Below are 22,556 nucleotides of genomic sequence, written 5' to 3' on the forward strand. Positions count from 1 at the left end.
TAAGACTAAAAACTTAAGACACAAGAATAAGACAGCATGTTTATATTTTTAGGCATCCTTTGACAAAAATCTCTTCCAAGCCCTCTCTTCCTCCCTGCCTTCCTTTTTGCTTCAAGTGATTTTCGGCCCGACCAGGTCTTGAGCTGTGCAGAAAAAAGCACCTGCCCAAGCAGAGAGTAAACAGGGACACACTTGCCAAGTTCCCTTCACAACGACAAACAGACTAAACAAACAGGAAAGCACTTTGTTTCCTGGTATGTCTGAGAAATACAACTGACTGGCTGGTAAAACACCTGTCCTACAAGCAAAAATACAGTGTTTCTACTGCCTAGAAGTGCTTATTTTGAATTGTTCAGCACTTTATACATTGGTAGCAAGATCTAACTTTATACATTGGTAACAAGATCTAACATTGAATTAGAAATAAGTGCAGAGAGATTTTTTGTCCAGAAACAAAAGAGTTATCCTCCTAAAGCATTCTGTAGTAACACTAACAGTGCAGCAAACTATTTAGCCATTGAAGAATGGTAAAGGAGCTACTTAAAAAAAGAAGTTACTTTTTTTGCTTCTTAAACTGAAGTTCTTAAAAAAAACTCTTCAGCTATCAGCAAAAATACATAAAATCTGAGGAAGAAAAATCTACAAATGAGTAAGACTTGTAGCTTTTCTCAAGAGCGAACCCTCCACAGAAATGTAGTAAAGACAACTGTTATGTTAAACCTGGTTGACATTGTTTCCAGCCTGTTGTGTTGAGGAGTGGTGGGGGCGGGCGGAAATGTGTGCAGGAGGTGTGAAGTACTCTACTCTTGGGGATGGATCAGGAGATGGGGGGAGTGGGATCATCAGTATAGCAGTATGATAAGTATAACAAATTTAAATTTTGCCATTGGGCTGACTTGAGATGGTAAAGAAGCTGGCAGGTACATGTAAGTATGCAGAGCAACTGAAAGATAAGAGACTTCTACAGACTGGCTACTTAGATCATACCAATTTATTTTCTTGGTTTTCAGACATTTAGCAGGGAAAAAGTTTGTACAAATGTATGTCTAAGAACAAAATAGAGACTTGACTGGGAAGAACTTGATACCTTAGTTCCTGCATGATACTTCATGTAAGTCCAGACTTTCCTGTCAAACTTTCTTTTCATGTTGGTATTCTAGTTTAGCATCCCTACCCATAAAATATTAATCTGGTACAGCCACAACTAAAAGAAGACATCACCCTACTCCCTCCTCCACAGTCATTCCTGGTCCCTCCCCCGCCCCAAACAGGTAACATTACTGGAGTGTTGAAAGTATGTGGCTGAAGTGGCATAGCTGCCGTGCCGAGTTGAGCCACTCTGAACCAACTCAGCATTCCGGGGAAATCCTTCACAACAATGCAGACACTCCTGGTGCAGGGCCACATGACTCGCACCCAGTCATGTGGCAGAAGTACATGTAGGTTGGCAAAGTGTACTGCGACTACAGAAAACCCAGATTTTTCACAGTTTTCGGTTAATGTTGCATCAGAATTTTGCCCATTGTACATGATATCTTTTCCGACACAACATTTGGAAACCATAGACGGAATGTCATTCTTATATACGATCTTAAATAAGACATACTGCTGAAGAACTATCCACAAATTACAAGTTTCATGCAGGCACAGTACATTCTTCTGACATGCTTGTGGCAGGAGTCCAACACAGGACTTCAAGTACCTGACTTTTGGAAAGGAGTTAGTTCTGAACGCCACTTGTACAATAGCTATCCGCTCCTCCTAATTTCAAGTTTCTTACACTGTTAATTTTACTGCACAATAATCATATGGTAAGCTGGTATGTTATGCCGACTGGCAGTTACACTGGCTATACATGTGATAAAGATATACATGTACCTGGTAAATGTATAACATACATATCTAGTATCCCAGTTTTTTTCCAGATGCATATGACTGATACACCAGACCTTAAAATACCTGCATTTCAGGACTGTACCTGTATGAAAAATGTGTAATACTAATAGTTCTTTTCCTATTGTTTTCAATGATAATGGTACTCAGATGTACTGTAGTAGTACCAATGTGTTATAAGTAGGTGGCGTGAAACCATTTTAATTGCATTTCTTCCGGAAATACTTGCCACCTTGAAGAAGTAAGTGATAGTAAACAAGAGATACTACAATTTTCCAGCCAGGAAATTCTACAAAGAAAGCTTTAAAAGATCACAAGCTTTGTACATCCACATGACTTAGAGTTATTCAGGTAGATTTGTGTGTTTTTACAAATATAGGAAATTGAATTTCCTAAATGTTGAAGGAACCACACCTGGATACCAGAGGTTAAGCCACTTGTGCAAGGGTCACAGCTTTGAATCGTTTGATCAGGTAGGAAAAAAGGCAACTTATGGATTTCGTCGGAAATTCGATTTCCGAACACAGGACGAGCGCATAAATCGTTTAGAGTTTCTTACACTGACTGACAGGTGTTAAACGTTATACTAATTTCTGAAGGTCTACAACATCCTGATTTTCTTGTACAGAAGTTCTCAACTACGGTAAAGTTGAATTTGAATATATGGCTAGCAGGCTAAAATAGACAATCCTCTGAACTATATGTACATTTGTTGGGCTCTTCAAAATGTTTCTTTCCTACAAGAAGTATTATCACTCGATCCTCTCCAAAAGGAAAGGCAAAGAAAGTTATGCATCATGTGAGTTATGAGATACATGTACATTTGTTTTTCACTCAACAAGGACAACGTTACTGTTAGAAACATTAAAAACTTTGTGGTCTAACTTATTAGACTTAACATGTCATGATGCTCAATATTTCAAGAAGTTGAACAACCCCTTTACCTGATAGACATGGCACTTCTGGGGCCTCTTTGATGTCTTCAACATTACAATCATGTTTAATAGCCAATCAGGTTACAAAGCACCACACTAAATGAGTTTGTTGACTATTCTCCTTTGGTTGATCACGTCCCTACCAAACTCTTGGTGTGATTTGCAAGTAACATGTTTGATAGTCAACAAGGTTGCCACTTTACACATGAGTTTGTTGACTTTTTATCGTGTGCTGATTTTACAAGAAACCCTTTGGTGCCATGTTGTTCCCTGTACGGTTGGGTGCCCGGCCTGAATGTGCCCCAATCGAATCCTTGACGGCCTATTTTGCGTTGTCCGAGGTGTGTTGCCAAACAAATAACCGTCCTTTGATCAGGAACCTCCCTACACCGAACGCTTGAATCGTTCCGACCACATTCTCTCTTATCTCTCTGTTTCTCCCAAACAGCCTCCCCCCCTCGTATCGGCGCCAGTGCTCTGTTTGTCACACCGACAGGATTGCTTATTTCCGCAAAGGTTATAAAACACGGCCTGACAAAGGGCTGGATCAAAAGAAAAAGTGGCGCGACAATTAAACAAAGTTTGGCCTGTTATTTCCGTTTAGGCCGCAGGTTCCCTTGCTTGGGTGGGTGTGCTAAATGAACAGGGGGCTGGGCATTCTTTGAGGCCAGGTCTGGTTACCAGGCAGGTTATTTTGGAAGCTGGAGTACAGTGCCCAACATGGGACACGACAAATAAGCTACTTAGGAAACCGCGCAAAACACAGCCAAAGAGTCGCCTGGGACAAACTCGTTAGTGAAATCGGGAAAATATCGTTAGCTATTTTTAGTTGAATCACTTGTAGAAAATATGTTCAACAACAAAAGTCTTTTTGAGCTACACAACTACAAAACAATAACTGAGACTTAACTTAAACATACCTAAATTCAAAACTTGGTCACAGGGTCAAATCATTTAGTTACAAGCCCCAAAAGTTCATTAGCAGTTATTGTGGGGTCTCTGCTGTGGCAGGCATACTGCAATTTTACTTTTAAGGGTTGCTATCTTGTGAAATATCTTTCTTGTAAACCACTCCAGTCGATGAGGACAGTTATCGGCCGGTCAAGTGGTCATTATCGACTTTTAAGGACCATTTACTTGGTTGTTATGGGGGCAAGTGTAGCATGGCTGAGTGTCCATTATCAGGTCTGTAACAGCCACATACTAGACCATTTTAGGTACTTAAACACATATTACAACTTATGGGAGAAGATTAACAAGAAAAACACACTGACAAGCTTTTCTTTGTACCCTCTTCAACTTATAGACAACATTTTGCTCTAGTGGCCCTACAGATATATTGCTATAGTACAATTAAAAACACACTAAACCCATCTTGATAATTTTGGGCAGGGAAAAATGTTTTGAAGTAGGGATGTAGGCTAGCAGGATTTCCTGTCAAATATAAAAGTTTCTAGTAAATTTCTGGAAGGTCTACGGTGAAAACTTTGCTCTTTCTGTGAAACATATTTTCTGAACAGATATATTAACTTCTTTTCTTGGATAAACTTATTTTAGTTCACAGATGGTGGATAATATATTATCATTTTGAAAACACACTGCTTTTTACACAACTGTGCAACACTGAAGTGGTACAAACAATTATGAAAATCTACACAGTGTAAACCACTGTCAGCCCTGCCTCTGTTGTACCCATGGTACCCTAATCAGGTTAACCCTTGACCTGCTCTGTCTGGTTATGACTGTTATGTCTGCCCCGCCTGAAAAGCTCTGTGTGGGACAAAATCACAGAGACTGCCCGGGACTACTTTTTACCTGGGCACTGCCCACACAGACTCACTCAGGTGTGTGCTGAGGGGCGGGGCTACCTGGTCACCAGTCAACATGGTCATGGAGGAATGCAGCGGGATATGGTCTAGTGGTTAGTATCCCTGCCTCTGGCCTAAAAGTATGATAATTCTAGATCTAAATTGGTGTATCACAACTTCAATTAAAGATATATCTATGATGTAATCAGTTACAGAAATTACTAGATACAGAAATAGGCCAGAAAAGATGTTTTAGGGAAGATGCAGTTGATTTTCTTACAGAAAAGATTGCAGAGTACCAGAAACCCCCAAACACACCCTCAGAGTCAAGTGACAATTTCTTTTCTCCTTTTGCATGCATTCCTCTCACCCACTGTAACTAAAATAGTTAGAAATTCTATCCACTACACAAGACTACCTGCTCTTCATACACACATGTATGGCATCCGTGATATCTTGTACAGAGTGCTTTACCGAGACAGCTACGGCGAAAGCTGCCTTATCTACTCTTCCACCTGTTTCTTTCAAGACATAAGAGACTTGCGCGTCACCTTAAATTACCTGAGAAACTCGCAAGGACGTTGATTAGGAGCCTGTCGCTAAGTCTATACATAGAAACGCTGCGACAAGGACGCCCAAGGACAATTCTATTCATAATACATAACAGCATTTGTAGCAGCAAAACCTTGGGGGTAATTATATTATTTCCCTCAAGGTTTGCTGGACGTGTGCCAAACCTTAAGGAGGTCGGTGTTTGAAGAAGGAGGGGCTTAAGAAGGGCGGGGCTAGGATAAGGAGGAGGCGTGGCATGCCTAAGTCTCAGACTTCATCTGGTAGTGTTGACTAAATAAGTGCTGGCGACAGCGGAGACTTTACAGTGTAAGGGTGCCGAGGTGTGCCTGCGTAGGCAGGTGAACACTATACGCTGGTGAAGTTTAGACATCCAGGTAATGAGACACGCCAGAAAACAGTTACTCAAGCAACTGGATATGATTTTGGAATCGGTCAGACGTTTCAGGTAGTATCCACTAGCTTTCGTCAGTGACACTAAGAGACCAGAGGAGAAATGCAGGTTTATAAGCATGAACTATTGATTGATATACAAATAAGTGAAGACAATAATTTTTTGAAAGTTCATTTCCAAAATCATATCCAGTTGCTTGAGTAACTCCTCTTAGGTAAACCCTGTCAGGAGGTTAGAGCCCGGGTAGCGTGACTCTAACCGCGACGGCTACAGGTATTAACCAGGTGAGGGACTAACTGACTAAGGGATTACACACCACACAAAACCTGCGTGCAGCGTAAGCTAAATTCCTTGGGAAACTACAGACAATAAAATGGAAAGAGGTTGGGTCTAGGACAGAAGTCCTTGGTGAAGGATCTGTATTACATAAGACACAACTAACTACACAACAAGTAGTAATTTACCACTGTCATAAGTTGAAATGATAATCAATTAACTGCATAGTACACAGATATAAAACGTTATTGTGATCTTTACCAAAGAGAGTATCTTCTTCATTTGAAAATTGATGTGTTTTGGCTGCTACATCATACAAGAGAATTATCTTGTGTCTATGTAACAATTTATAATAGATGAATTTACACAAGAAGCAATGGACATTTCCTGTTTACATTCTTGGAAGTTGAATAGATCCTTTTTGGTGTTTGTGCCAAGGAAGTTGAAGTTTGAAGGTCAATGTCCCAAAATAATCTTAGAACAAAACAGTGACCTTCTATATAAAGAGATACTGTTTCAACTCCCAGCTTTGTACTTTGTACAATCCCATGAAATTGGCCCACTTTAGTCAGACGGAATCACCACAAATAAACCCCTGTGAACCCCGACCCTCTGCCCCCATGTTAGTTTACATTACTCTGAACCAGGCTTTCAAACCTGCGTATCAGAACCTCTTTTTTTGTTTCCAATTCTAAAGGTTCTAAAGAAAGCCAAGACCCCCGGTCCCTCGCCGCGTTGCTGCCAAATTAAGAACCCATAAAACGGTTCATTGGTAAAATCAACACGGCCCAAGAACCGGCCTTGTTTGCCGGCTCAGAGCCGCGGTGCAGGGTTGAGTGGAGGGTTTAAGCGTTCTCCCTGACCCGAAGACGACAGATATTGTCCCCAGAAACACGGGAAGGGTGGGAAACCCTTACACACAGACACTCACGCTCACAACACACTAATAACTGCACGCATTCCCCAACACACCACAGCTTTCCCAGGCGTAACTTTCAGACAATTTTTGAGACGTCGACCTGTGGGAAAGAACCTTGGCGAGACGTCAGGAATGTCTTAGACAGTAGCGTCCGTCGTCAGGTGTTAAGACGGTTCAAGTAGTACCACTTTCTTCCATTAAGGAAATCATGTAACCCTACGCTACTTAAGCAGAAGCCCAAACAACGACGCTGGTATTGTTTATCACACATTATATCTCTGTCACACACACACGCTTCCTTATACTTTATCTCAATTACTACTGAATTAGTCAATATCTATTTTGCATCTATGCCTTTCAATCACGTAACCTATGAAACAAAACTATAGTGCATATAATTTGCTACGTTGACACACTTTGGATACAATAGGCCTAAGACAACAGGGGCTAAGCCCTTATGATGTAAACATTAGTACAGATTGATGCAAACATGATTAAAGCTCACTTACATGTAATTGAAGCTATAAATATGTACCTGACGAAATGTCATCAATGTATCATATGCTACAATGAATTTAAATGCCTGATAATATGTCATAATATGACCAAGATGGCAAAGGACTGTCATGCAAAATCATTTTTTAAATCTGTGACTGTTGGACCGACCAAAACTGTCAATGCCTTCAATTCAAAGCTAGACAGCCACTGGGAAGGGATAGAGTTCACACCCCTCTCTCTCGGCTTGATGTAACATTAACTCTCCTACAAACTCTGCACAGTAGCTTAAGAAGCAGATCTCATAGGCAATTTACTGTCTCTTGTCAAAACATTATCTGTATCTGTATCGCAGGCACGCATATCCATCTGAAGATCTAGACTTTAATTTAAATGCTGGAGAATCATCAAATCTGTTTCCTTGTAACACTTTTTACCTGTATCTTCCACTAAAAGTCAGTTCCAAACTAGTTGGCTGGTTTCCTTCCTGTATGGTTATTCATATGGGGGACACAGTAGATAATTTTGCCATCCGCACTACCCTAATATACGAGGTTACTCAGCAGCGTGTTAAGCCATGTGTTTGTATAAAGTACAGCACTGAAAGTCACACTGGCCACACTTGTAAGGGTTTATCGTCAGTGTGTGTAGCCATGCGTTGGTCAAAATGTCTTTTGCGTGCTGCAGAATAGTCCCACTGCTCACATCAGTACAATCAATCTCCTGTATGCTTTTTCATATGCTTGGATAGGTGAGACCTGTCAGCCGTCCTGAATCCACACTTCTCACACATAGTAGGGTTTTTCTCCGGTGTGTTTAGCCGTGTGTGTGTCTAAATGGCATTTCTGTGCAGCAGAATAGTCGCACTGGTCACACTTGTAGGGTTTTTCTCCTGTATGCTTTTCATATGCCTGGATATGTTAGACCTGACAGCCGTCCTGTATCCACACTCCCCGCACATGTAGGGTTTGTCTCCGGTGTGTTTTGCCGTGTGATGGTCTAGATGTTCTTTCTGTGAAGCAGAATAGTCGCACTGGTCACACTTGTAGGGTTTTTCTCCTGTATGCTTTTTCATATGCCTGGATATGTTAGACCTGACAGCCGTCCTGTATCCACACTCCCCACACATGTAGGGTTTGTCTCCGGTGTGTTTAGACATGTGCCTGTATAAATCTACTCTCCTCGAAGCAGAATATTCACACTTGTCACATTTGTAGGGTTTTTCTCCTGTATGTCTTCTCATATGCACGGTTAGGTTACACCTGTCAGCCGTCCTGTATCCACACTCCCCGCACATGTAGGGTTTGTCTCCGGTGTGTTTTGCCGTGTGATGGTCTAGATGTTCTTTCCGTGAAGCAGAATAGTCACACTGGTTACATTTGTAAGGTTGCTCACCTGTGTGTTTTCTCATATGCCTGGATAGGTTAGACCTGTCAGCCGTCCTGTAGCCGCACTCCCCACACATGTAGGGTTTGTCTCCAGTGTGTTTAGCCATGTGTTTTTCTAAATGGCCTTTGCGTGATGCAGAATAGTCACACTGGTTACATTTGTAAGGTTGCTCACCTGTGTGTTTTCTCATTTGCCTGGATAGGTCAGACCTGACAGCCGTCCTGTATCCACACTTCTCACACATGTAGGGTTTTTCTCCGGTGTGTTTAGCCGTGTGTGTGTCTAAATGGCATTTCTGTGCAGCAGAATAGTCGCACTGGTCACACTTGTAGGGTTTTTCTCCTGTATGCTTTCTCATATGAACAGATAGGTAAGAACTGTCAGCCGTCCTGTATCCACACTCCCCACACATGTAGGGTTTGTCCCCAGTGTGTTTAGCCATGTGTTTTTCTAAATGGCCTTTCCGTGATGCAGAATAGTCACACTGGTCACATTTGTAGGGTCTGTGCTCAGTGTGTTTAGACATGTGTAGGTGTAAATTGCTTTTCTTTGCAGTAGAATAGTCGCACTGGTCACATTTGTAGCGTTTGTCCACAGTACCTTTCACCACAGGCCCGTCCGTCTGCTCTGTTTGACTCTGTACGGGAGGATGGACAGAGTTTACCCCGTACACTTCCTCCGTTAGAATGTCCTCTTCCTTGTCCTGCTGTCCTCCCGTGTCTGTTGCCGGGTCGCTGCTGCTTGTCCCTTTCCCAGGGTGCACTGTTGGCAGCTCGTCCACAGGAATCTCACAGCTTCTCCGGTCCATAATGTTCTGTCTACAAAACTGCCCAGAGTAGGTTTAGAGTTGAAGTCAGATGGAAATCGCCTCAGATTGGAGAGAAATGACACACTCGCACAGCTCAAAATGGCGGAAAAGTAAGCAGGGGTCAAACCAATTGACCATGATATGACTTCATAGAGAAAAGACAGGTTCGCCATTGGCTAGTGTAAAATCTGTTGTGTGTAATATTATTAGAAGGCCACAATCACTCATCACCATAAAGCCACAGCACAAGGCCTGGGAGCACGTCACCATATGACTCCTGTGACTTTTCATCACTGAGTGTCGCCTGTATTTATTATTTCTGTAACTCAAGGTTGGAAGGCATCATTCAGGTGATGAGGGGGGAACAATGGACCTGATCTTGGGGAAACGGGATCAAGGCAAACGCTGTGCATGGACGTCCTTGCCTGCAGTTAGTGACAATGACCTTAAATGACTTTACTTTTGCCTTATATGTGTTGATTGGCGCCAAGTCATAATGACATAGCAAGTTCTGTCAGCAGCCAACCAGAGTTTACCACCATAGTTGGCGATGACTAACCCTCTGTTCCACCATCCATCCAGCCATATAACCAACCAACCAACCAACCAACCAACCAACCAACCAACCAACCAACCAACCAACCAACCAACCAACCAACCAACCAACCAACCAACCTGGATAGATAGACAGATATTAGATAGATAGATACAGTATTTTTGTCTACATTGTGCACAATACAAGAAGCACAAAGTTTGTATTTAAAGTCACTTCTGACTGGTATTAAATCCCCTAATTCTCCTCCCTTCTCTAACAACCCAACATTTGTCCAGGCCACTTCACAGTTCGGTTGAACTAGTCCAAGGCCACATCAACCTTTACTGAGCTTAACTCTCCCTCGTTTTCCCCTCCTTTCCTTTCAACCTCCCATGATCGACCAACAAACCAAAAATTAAGCCAAAGTGCAAACCAGGTTGACACCCTCTCCCTGTTTACTCCGTGCATTTTTCCCTCGCCGAACAATTTCCTTCCATCCTTGGGCGAACATTAAGTCAAGAAAGGCCTGACACTTTTCTGTCAGAGTTTGGTGATGTATTGCTGGAGTCTGACAGGCTACAATTAAGTGAAGGTATCCTTGAAAAGACCAAACTGTCAAGTGTCTGTCAAAGCCGCATATCTAAGTGACAGGAGCTTTTAATTCGCCACTTTTCACAGGCATAAACCGTGGAGGCGAACAGATTCAATACAGGCTGCACTGTCTAGGGAAGGCAGCGTCACTAGGAACTACGTAAGCATGTAGTCAAGAACTACAGTACCCAAATTTTTCAGTGATGTTTCCCTGTCTACAATCATAACAATATTGTCAGGAAATCTGTACAAAGAGCAATACACTTGTTCAAGGCGACAAACTTCATCAGTCAAACTTGGCCTCGGAGTTTGGACCTGTCCAATTGATTGCGCAACAACAAGTTCTTTCTTCAGTTCTCGGATGTTTGAACTTGAAGGCAAAAATTGAGCAAGAGGTCGAAATCAATGTTAGGGATGAAACCTAAATATCTGAGTGTATTCGGTGCCTAAAATTCTGTGTACCAAAGATACAAAATTTCTACGGCGACTATATTTCCATGTTAACTTGCAGTTTATAATTAACTCTTTTAAATCCGAGAACCAACAAATTGAATTGTAGTAGCCTAGTAATCAGGTAACCAGAAGACCAGCAAAATGCTGACCCAGTAAAATCAGGACAAGGGACGAACACTTGCTGACAGTTGCTGACCACCAAGTTGTGGGAATAAATAGTTGTAAAGGAAGAAGGCAGGGGGTTGAGTCAACACATCTGCTGTACATCTACACACAACGTGGACATCTTCTTGTTTAATCTAGCAGCACAATAAAACCATTATATACAGTACAGTACATTGTACAATGGTGTTAAGAACATAGTTTTCTTTCATGAGTTTTATCAGGAGTAAGAAACATAAACTGTGTCATGAATATCAAACATACCTGTAGTATTACTGTTTGGATGCTACCTTTGTAAAAAACTAATTAGAGTTCCATGTTAGGAAAAACAAGCCTGTTTTCCCCCAATTTAAACAACTTGAGTGTTTGTCAGCGGATCTTGGTTGAAGCAAAGTAAATGAGAAGACAATGTGTCCATCAGTCTCATGTGATAAGGAGATACAAGGGAGGAAAATATTGTCATTGACTGATTGAGAGTGATCACTTGATAGGGCTGTTGTCAGAAGTCAAGCGCTGACTGGATTTTATTGGCTAAAACAATTATCTTGTTTTAATAGGAGTGCCAAAGATGTACATTCAATTCAAGATTTCAAGATACATGTAAAAACTGAGGGATGGGAGGAAAACTTGAATTTGATAACATTCTTTCCCAAAAACTATAAGGGCAGAAGTGATGACTTTTCCCTCAGATTTTATTTTCATGTGGATATTACAGTCTAGCATCATTTCTTTAGTTGGAGAATCAAGATCTTAAATACAAGGCATGATCGTCTGTTACTTATGTTATAATTTTGTCACAAGTTTATTTTCTTTGTTGTGTTGATGATTTCAATGTTTTGTATTCTGGGCCCCATCGAAAATCAATTTGTCAGAATTGAACGGGCCACCCAGCCATGTGAAAATTTAATATAAATCTTTGAAAAATTCAAGAACATCCACAGTCACACTACTGTATATCTTATAACAGCTATCTACTTCCCTACACTATTCCACAATACGGAGTAGCTCTGTATGATAACAGACAGGTCTCTATAGAAGCACACTTTGTCCCTATCGACCACCATGGTCGACGTACAACAATCGTACGGTAACGTGTTGCACTCGCCAAGTGTTTCTTTAGACGCTACCATTAAAGTACACAAACAGGACCCATTCAGTACCCTGTTTTCCCAGGGCAAAGGTGCGAAGACAACATTAAGGAGGGTGGCGCAACGCGAGGAATTAACCTTAAGGTGCTCGGCAGGTGGCCAGGTGGGAAGAAAGGGGGTGAAGTGCGCACGGGGGGCAAGGTCGGGGGGATTGTTGTGAGAGAAACAGTTAGTGGGCGTAAAACTATCCAGTTCTGGTCTCTCTGGATAAACTGCTGCTGCTTGTTTGTTATTGTAATGCAGTGTCACGGTGAGTTTTGTTTGGCAGACTTGGATACAGGACTTTAAAGGAAGGGAAGGGGGGACAATGGAGGGAGTTACTCCACGGGAGACGGGCCGACGATAATGTTACTTAATTGCCTTGAAAAGAGGCGTTAAGACTCAAGGATAATGACCTTAAGGAACTACTTTCTTTCTAACAGAGCTAGGACATTGGGACTACTTTCTTTCAATTTAAAGAAATGGCTCACACCACAATCTAGCCAAGACCAGAACTTGAAATAAATAGCAATTTTACATCAAAATTTGCTGACCAATTGTTGCTTGAATTTTACAATCTCCAAACTGGTCCTTCGACTGATTTTATTTTAAAAAATTCCTTGTATGCCTGTAGATGATAACTCTTAACATCTCAATTATTTTTGTGGCATTTTAGATACAAAATTGCCAAAAGTGATGCAACATTCAAGTTATCAACACAATTATAATTTTCCTATCCCTTATCCTATCGAATGAATAAATATTATGAGGAACTACTTTTTTCCATGGCAAGTTGACAACAAAGATCATCTGCTGAAGAAAACGTCTGTAGGATAATGTGTCGGACGACTGTTGACCAACAACTTCTCACTTACCCATTACCACAGAGAACAAACACAGGCAGAGACCTCCCGTTTCAGGCACAGACTGTGGGCTAAGTGCTGGGACAATGGTGCAGGTGGTTCATTCATACCGGTGGAAGATTCAGTAACACGCTATGCCTCAGATACATACTGCATGTACTGGTATTTTTCCATTAAAAAAAATTCCAAACTTGTGCTACCATATAAACCCCATCAAATCAAACTCAACCTTACCTACATGTGTACAAGTACTTATGTAAGAACACCATAACTAGCATTGCGAGAACTATAAGTGTTAGAGAGTGACTGTGTATATTTTCAAAATAAATGCATGTGTTGATTTTTGCTATTGACAAACTAACTGAAGTGTTTGAAAACATAACCTACATGTTTCTTTATAACATCTTTATGCAGTGTTGCCTAAAACTAGCTTGATTGTTGGCAATTTGTTGCAACCTGTTCCAGATTTCTACACAACAACCAGCTCTTTGTAGCCTCAAATGTCAGGAGTCCAGAGTTAAGCACACAGGTTTGGCACAGACTTATTACTAAGACAAACTACCACTTCAACTTGGTCTGAATGGTTACCTGTTCTTCAACTGTACTTAGGAAAAACGAGAGGCCGTGTAACTAGGCAAGTGTCCAAAACTTTCAAGCCTTCCAAGAAAAACAGGGTAAGACTCTTGACACTTGAGATATATGTATAATGCATCAAAATATTTATGCACATACTATAATACAGGTACTTGAGTGTTGATAGGGAAATAGTGGAGACTGATTCAATACATTGTCTCTAAATTACCTGTACTTGACTTGGGAGGAAGGAAGGAAGGAAGGATTATGTATGTACACGTAGTAAGTTTCGTAGTCATCAGACAATGGATATTTCCTCTTCCTTTCAGGTGTTTCCCAATCTTGACGCAATTGCGAAGGAAATACATGTGTATGCAACAATACATCATCTAGGTTTTCCTTACTTATTCCATGAAGACTTACTTAGTCATTGGTTACATGACAAGCATGTTAAATATTTTTTCACAACATTTAAGTTCAACCTCTTTGATATTACAGCAGTGCCTATTCTAATATCAGGACCACAAAAAGGAAAATCATTGTGGCCTTATGAACATTACCAGCAAAAAGATTTTACTGTTAGTGGAAGACTGATGTGACAAATTTGAAATGCTATTTATCTCTTTCATACTCTTTTTCTCATCTTCCGAAATCTACAAGGTTGTGCTTTCAGTCCACAAACTTGACACAATGGTCTAATGTAGCAAACAGCTTGAAACTGTTGATGTGACAAGTTGGCTAAAGTAAGATCATTTTCTCCCATCGACACTTGGGCGCCAAGAGAAGAAAAAAGCGACAAAATCTGCCGTCAGCGGACTTGATTTGTGGTAAATCTGATCTGTGCTTTCCTCAGCATGACGCACAGAAAACCAATTAAGTCCATTGCTTTCTTTGCGAAGGGGATGTTCCTGTGTTTATGGTTGGAAGTCTACACCTGAGAGAAACGGATGCTTTGCAAGCAAATTGCTAAAAGACGTTCAAGTAAGATGTTGATTGAGAACTTGGGAAAAGTGAAAAAGTAGTCCCTTCCCCTGGTTGTACATGTACATGTTGTACATGTCAATGTTTAAATTGTGGATCTCCAGTAAAAGAAAAACACCTTATTAGAAAAATATCCAAAGCAATCTGTTCTTCAGTGTTTCTCAATGTACGGTAAAGCCCTTAGAAATTATGCAGAGTGCCATACTGTTACATTTATATGCCCTTTTCAGTTGAGGTAAGGTGTACTTAATTTACTTGTTTATAGTTGATAAATAGAGTACAATGCAACAGCAGCTGGTGCAACAATGGACAAATTTTCTGTCACATGTCATTGCATAATCTCAACTTCAACTTGGCACAACATTTATATGGTTCAATGTTTTCACTGTTAAAAGCATCCACTCAGCACATACACACAATAAATGTACTGTTCCCTCACAAGCAATGCTCGCAGCACGTGTGTGTGATTGACACAGGAACCCACTCTGATGGTGGGAGGGGAACATCAACAACCAAATCACTTCTTACTGCTGATTCCGGATGTATGGACACGCACGGAACACTCCCGAGAAAAATATACAACCCATACGTACCCGCCCACGTATTTATTACCCAACATTATGAACAAAAACACTCTTGTAGTCTGTACGTGCACGGTAACCAACCTGGGGTCACTGAACTTTAACTTTACACCACAGGTTTGGCAGCTATCTGTACCTTGTGTTCATACCACTGAGTTAGGGATATCAGAGAAAAACATGTTTGAGGACAGTAAAGCTTTGTTTTTTAGATTTCTTGATGACTTTGGCTGAAGTCCTATGTTTACAGAGCTGTATTAGCTATACCTGCAAAACATGTTGTTTGCAATGGACACAATGGCACCATTTCATTTTGAAAACTCACTTGAGAGAGTGGAACAACAAGATTTCATATACTGTACATGTACTTAGTACATACATGTATACCTCTATACTTTTAGGTGTCTGTGCATGTTCCTATTGTAGCACTAAAACATTAGATATCTGTACTTTCCAAATACAAGTGATCTATCTCTAGTCCCAACAAAAATGTCTCCTTCAAATATCATTTTCACATCCTGGGAATAAAAGAGGAAAATGGTCTTGTACTGACTTAAATCTATGTTGTTATAGTATCATATCCTTTTGTTTAAAACTTCCGTTCTTATTCTTCCGCCACGTTTTTAACTACTTACCATGTCTTGGGTACAATGTCTCAATTTTCTTAAAACAAAAGTCGCCACTGTATAAAGTAGGGTTTGAAACAATCCAGCCCTGTGCCCCACCTCGGTCACAGATATACATGCCCATAAATGCACCAGGGTTTACATTGGAACTTGACACAATAGAGTCAAGGGAAGGGCATGGACCTTCCTGTTGTTTTAGCCCACCTACTGTGCCACCTACCGGGGTGATCACTGTGTGTGGAGGGCTGAAAAGTTACAAGTACAAGTACACAAGATACTCAGGTCACTATACTGTGCATTTGGAATCTCGAACCACACTTTGCAGGTAGACATTCCTGTAAATACTATTCTGACAAAAGCAAGTACATCACAGTAGAGACAGAAGCATGTTCTTTCAAATGTTTGATACTTGATAAAGAAAAACAATGGACATTTCATGTTGGATGTTTTCTCTCTCACCCTTGATGTAATATAAAATTAGAAATAGTAAAGAGAGAAGCATGTTCTTTCAAATGTACATTACTTAACTATACAATGAATCAGTCACAAGTTAACATGTAGGGCTTCTAGAAAGCTATCATCGATATCTGAAAATGATTTAACATGATCATGAATTAACCAATATTATTAGGGCTCAAAATACTACATATGCTTTTTCTGCAACATTTGATTCACAATGCTAAATCTGCGATCTTTTGGTTTGCCAGAAGATTCTTAATGTATTTTTTCCTGCAATCTCAAACATTGTTCTGCAACTCAAAGGTTGAAGGGAGTATCATGAGCCTTGATTATGTAGCTAGATCTTGAATCATTCTCATAAATCAATTTATACCAGAAAATGTTAAGAAGTAACAGATGAATGAAGAGAGCCTTACCGGTTTGGCCCTCTTGCCGTAGTCTATCCAGCGCATTGTAGCAAAGTTAGTGGACTCAGCACAGTTGAAGCCGTGGTTGTAGCCACAGTGGTACCCGTATGGGAACGTGATCATGAACTCTCCTGGCTCCTGGGTGATCTGTAAGGACAAATGTGCATCTATTTATGGGCAAAAATCTATAATCAATTCTCTATTTATTTTCTGTTTTCATATTGTTAATACTACACACACACTACAATTATGTGAACATGTTCAGTTTTTGCCATGACATTTGCTTTAAGTGCCTAACTACTGATCCCAATTCATGGTTAGGAACTGTCTGCCTAACTCCTTTCTTGCCATTATGGTACATGTAAAATTTCCCTAACTGGTACCCTAACTGGTACAACTGCCACCTAGCAACAATTGACTGAACTGCAGGGTCTCACTTGACTATCTTTGGTTGGTGTTACCTACAAATCACACTTTTAGCAGCCCTTCCACTGGTAAGGTCTTGTGGGGAGGGGCTCCATTGAGTCATGGATACAGTTATAGTGCATATATGGTGACAGTTACACAGATACCAAAGCAAGCTGCTACTGGTATGATCTGTCCCTATAACAGTATAAGATCTGTGTAAGACAATGTTGCCATGTACCTTGTCAAATGGGATGCCGTACTGTTTGAGAGTGTAGGGAGAGATGAGGGTCATCTTGTGGCGCAGGAACTGGGAACAGCTCTGGAAACTTCCTGGGAAGAAACCTAACAACAAAGAACAAAACAATTTAAAAAGAGGAAAGCAGTTTCTTCAACAAGGATGAAACTTTTTCCAAAATCTATCCCTGCATGTTGTGTGTAATTTGTATCTGAGTGATGAGAGATATGCTTAAACATTAAAAGAATTATATACTAGCAGTTGCATTGATGATACTATAGTACCAACACTTACCACATGCTAGCCTTTCTAGTCTTCTCCCATGTTCTGGTGGGATAGCATACCTGTACAGAGGGAAAGCAATTGGATCTTAGAAAATCCCTGACCAAGACATAATGATGATCACTTGGAGTCACTCAAGTATAGTTGACTTGCATTTCAGAGACGCATATAAAGAAATATTTGACTACATATAGAATTAAGTTGATTTTTACAAATCCGTAGTACCTTTTCAAATACTAAACTGTTTAGTTTGATCTCACTTTATTTGACAAGTAATACACTAGAACCTACACATTATGTGGTGTGAGTAAATTTGTCGTTTTTACAAATGATGAAGAAACCCACCATGATTTGGGTGCACCAAAGTGCACATAGTTGATACTGTAGAGATCCATGTCTTCTGTGTGCCAGGCAAATGTGGTCTTCCACATGCCAAAGTACAGGTACGCTGTGTTCACTCCCTCGATCTTAATGCCATAGTCTGTAGGGGATAAAATAAAACATAAACAAACAGTTATTTCCTCAGTCAATCTTGGCAAGAAAGTCAGGTACCCTGTACTCACTCATTAGAAGTTTAAGCTCTAATCTGTTGTAGATAAAATAATAAGAAAGACACCAAAAAATGTTTCTTTTTTTCAATCATGACAAGACATACATGAAGAAGTACATGACTGAGATAATTCTTACCTTCATTTATCAAGTCCAGAATTGTGTTGAGACTGTTGATGTTCCATTCCTTCACTCCTGGGTCATACAAGGAACCTGGGAAAAAGACAAATTTCATTTCCATGTTAGAATATTCCTAGCATTATACCTAATTGTTAAACAAGTGATTGTGATTAAAGAACTTTGCTATCCATTTATTCACCAACCTGATGAATTCTTCACAGAGTGTAGAGTAGTGCCTATCAAATCATTCATGTACAGTGACAATATTCTTATGATATTTGAAATATTGAGTTAGGCATGTACCTGAGATATCTGCCCCATATATGGGCTGTATGAAGGTGATGTTCTTCCAGTACTTTCTCTCCAAGTCTTCATAGTCAATGTGCCGAGGAGTCCGATACCTGAGGTGGACAAAGGGAAATTTGTGAATTTGCATTCAGTAGCAGAAGTATGACTGGTATCACTTACATTTAAATTGAAATGTAAGAGACATAATGACAATGGTCTCTGATCAGTTTTAAGTCTCTCTCTCTCTCTGTGGTTTATCATCTGTTGTTCCCCGTAACGAGGGTTAGACATGCTTGCACACTGATGCTGAGGCTTGATGGTAGCTCACCATTGGCCTCTGTCCTGTGGTTCTTGGGCACAGCAAACTTCAATACCAGTGTGATTTATATTTCCTAAATTCTGGGTGTCAGCAATAGAATTTGTATCGTGTAGGTAATTTCCAATGCTACCTGCATGAATGCATCTATGTTTTTTTTCTGCAAACATTACGAGCCCTGATATATGTGTACATACTTGTCACTCTCGGCCAGTTTTCTGTACTCCTTCACAGTCAGTGGTTTCTTCTGGATGTTGTACTGTTGGTACAGACCCTGCTGCCCTGTCACCATCTGGAAAGAAGAAGAACAAAAGATTGTTCTGTAAAACTGGCTTGGTTATGCCTTCTCTAATGAATTCCTACACAATGCTAACCCTATGGATAGCATATACATGTACATTGACATTTGGCTGTTGTCTCACAAAAGAAGTTTTTTTACAGTAATGTACGAGATCATGATAGCACTACTGTTACATGTTGGCCCAGATCAAGAATTACTTTAAATAACTACAACATAAGGGAGTAGCTTGTACTCCAGCAACTAGGAAGAATTACATATTTCTAGGAAGTTTTTGCAGATGTAAAAGTGTTTGTAAATGTGGAATTAGAAGGTTTACCTGTTGGATAGGTGCTGGGATGATCATGTCCTCTACTTTATCATAATCCTTGGTTGGACACCACTCCTTTGGTGGGATAACCTGAAAAAAAAAACATAAAATAAAAAAGGTTACACTTCAAAATCTATCCTTCCAAAAATCTGCATAGCATTGAAAAGTTTGAATTTGTATGTCAGATGTTTTTCTACAACCTCTTCTTTCAATGTTATTGTTCACTATTTTTACCTCCATTAAAAATAGAGGTAATGTTTCTGGTGTCCTTGTGTTTCTGCATATTTGTAGTCCGCATATCTAGATCTTATGAAGGACTTTATGTACTGTGATGGTATTTGGTATGTAAGTAGGTCTAGGTAAAAAAAGATAAAGATCGAGGTCAAATGTGGGCCTCCTTGTGGCTCACCTTGGCTTAAAGATCATATTTTGGTCAACTATCCATTTCAAACTCTTTGAGTTTGACATGAATATTTCGGGACAAAACAAAACAAGAACACCTAGAAGTTTATCTGACCTTAGCGAGGCCTGCCCTGTGAGCACCCTGTGACTCCATGTAGCCGATGTAGCTGGAGAAGTCCTTGAACTCCTCGAAGGTCGGGCGGAAGGTCATGATCTTACAGTCGGGGTTGGCCTTCTCTTCACCTGAGGTCAGCGGCATGGTGGTAGACCTGCAAAAAATAACAAAAGAAAAAACTTGAAACTTTAACTTAAGACTTGGAAACATTAGGGCATGGAAGTTTTCTGACAGCATCATTAGACAGCTGTACACAATGCCCGTATTCAGCTGTGTAAAAGGTAGATGTGACAGGTTGTTCAACTATTATATAACCAGCGCACCACAAAAGAGCGATGGTCTTGATGTCACAGCCAGTGAGTGGTAGGCAGACAGAAGGTGGATGGCAGTTGGGTGATTGCCAACCGATAATTTGTGTATGTCTGAAAATAACTTGCATGTACTAGTATATGATGTAAACAGAAGCACTGATTGTTCCTATATGCCAGCAAAGCTAGTGTAGTACCCCAAAGGACAGTTACCTTACATCTTGGACTGGGACTGTGTGGGACAGGTTACACCTTACCCCAAGGCTAAACTGATCATTTGCACTAATTTTGGAAAGTGGTTGGGTTTGTTGCTACTATAACCGTTTCTAAAACGGACCTTTTTAAAAAAAGTTGTTCACTGCAATGTCTAGTCTGTACTGTAGTGAATGATACACTTTTACTTAGCTGCTTTCAATATAGACTGCAGTTCTCTGTAATAAGGATTCTAAGCTTTGATTTTTATGTTGAATAAGTGAGCAATTGATTGTACATAATAAGATTTACAGGTGAAAAATATGGTGTGTGCAAGAAAAAAAAAATGCCAAGTGTTATCCTTTTATGATGTATTTGTTGATAAAATGTGGGCTAATAATACACAAAAACCAGTTCATTTTGATAACAATCATGGTATGCACTTCCAGCATGAAAACATTTACTAGTACATGTAGTACAAAAACTGAAAAATATGCATCAACTAATCTGAAGTATGAAAACTAACATGTCAACAAGTCAAAATCCAACATGACAAATATATTACTGTACTTTCACTCCAAAATGTCCATGAAAGGTAATGCCCATTCCAGAAATAAAAGCTGCAAAGAGAGCATTTCGGTTTCAACACTTGACACACCCCCAACTTTCGTTTTCGTTGCAATACAGTGCCAGTCTTACATGATGCATGGATTGCCTCATCTCACCCAAATGCCAAAACATTACGAACAGCAGGGTACCAAAACATTGCAAAATCACTGCTTTCAACAGGAAAATCTAGTTAGGATGGTTGTAATGATTAAATTATAAGCTTTATTCTTGACACAGATACTTATTGTTTGATACCCAAACACATGTAACATTTTTACAACATACTATATGTAATTTCATGTAATATGTATGTAGCAGAGAGAAAATGCTCTTAAAATGGAACAAATGTACACAAAATTGCTACAACTTGTTAAAATTCTACTCCAATAGAAATGGAAGTCTTCATGTAATGATCATGCTCCTGTGCTGAAAGTGAAAATAAGCAAAATCTGCATCATAATAAAAATGTTATATATGTCTGTAATCTGTAATTCATCATGGTAAGTTTGTAACAAAAATCAAGAAAAAAACTTTCCATGTAGAATGATTAGTTCCACAACAGTCACGTGGTTGGTACTATGTATAATCTTATGAATATTTGTATAATTTGCAAGGCAAAACACACATCGTACAAAATACACAAAATATCGACACGTGAAAAACACGTTGTTATTTACAGGAATATTATCTGTCATGTTGCGAACGCAGAGGCAAAATTTACCTCTAGATATGCGGGAAATCTAAACAAGAACATGGTGCAAATAACGATTGTAGAGATTTTCATGTTTCTGATTACTTTTTGCTGAGCTCAAACCTGTATAACAATAGGAAAGGGACGCCATGGACTAGTTCTAATCTGACACGTACAAATTTATACAAAACATTCGTGCACAACAATAAAATCAAGGCAAGGGATATGATATGCTAAACCCATAAAATGATATACTGAAAACTGATGTATATCATGAGGTGTATGAATGGATGTATGATGTTTTGATGAGGTATGTAAAGGTGAAATCATAACATCACATAACACTAAAATAGCGGTGAGAAAAAAAGCCGCACTGGAAAATGGTGAAGGGGGAGGGCACTCCGGCGCTGACATCGCACAGTAAACCGGCAAAATCCGTAACAAAAAACAACCTACGAGCACCAAAACTTCACAGAAAGATGCAAAAACAGTCTATTTGTTGAACAAGATTGAGTTCTGGCGCCGTCGACAGTTATTAGTCCCTAAAGTTGTGGGAAATGTGGGCGTTTTGAACCAACCTTTGGCGCAGGA

At 40.0% G+C, this 22,556-nt stretch overlaps 1 protein-coding gene and 1 pseudogene across 1 annotated transcript in view; both read right to left on the reverse strand.

Annotated features, from left to right (window-relative positions):
* The window catches only part of LOC109483524 (lysine-specific demethylase 4B-like), a 34,546-nt gene that overhangs the window by 11,736 nt on the left and 254 nt on the right, over nt 1-22,556 (reverse strand). The window contains exons 2-10 of the mRNA XM_019786557.1: nt 20,166-20,319; nt 19,658-19,738; nt 19,238-19,332; nt 18,740-18,837; nt 18,455-18,529; nt 18,113-18,248; nt 17,780-17,829; nt 17,489-17,592; nt 16,852-16,989 (exon numbers count right to left, since the gene is read on the reverse strand). Coding sequence (XP_019642116.1) covers nt 16,852-16,989; nt 17,489-17,592; nt 17,780-17,829; nt 18,113-18,248; nt 18,455-18,529; nt 18,740-18,837; nt 19,238-19,332; nt 19,658-19,738; nt 20,166-20,309 — 921 coding nt within the window. The 5' untranslated portion in view covers nt 20,310-20,319. The remainder of the gene's footprint in view (nt 1-16,851; nt 16,990-17,488; nt 17,593-17,779; nt 17,830-18,112; nt 18,249-18,454; nt 18,530-18,739; nt 18,838-19,237; nt 19,333-19,657; nt 19,739-20,165; nt 20,320-22,556) is intronic.
* LOC109483583 lies at nt 7,646-9,785 on the reverse strand (annotated as a pseudogene).

The sequence above is a fragment of the Branchiostoma belcheri genome, unplaced genomic scaffold (assembly GCF_001625305.1).
Source record: "Branchiostoma belcheri isolate BF01 breed outbred unplaced genomic scaffold, Haploidv18h27 scaffold65, whole genome shotgun sequence".
NCBI classification, from domain to species: domain Eukaryota; kingdom Metazoa; phylum Chordata; class Leptocardii; order Amphioxiformes; family Branchiostomatidae; genus Branchiostoma; species Branchiostoma belcheri.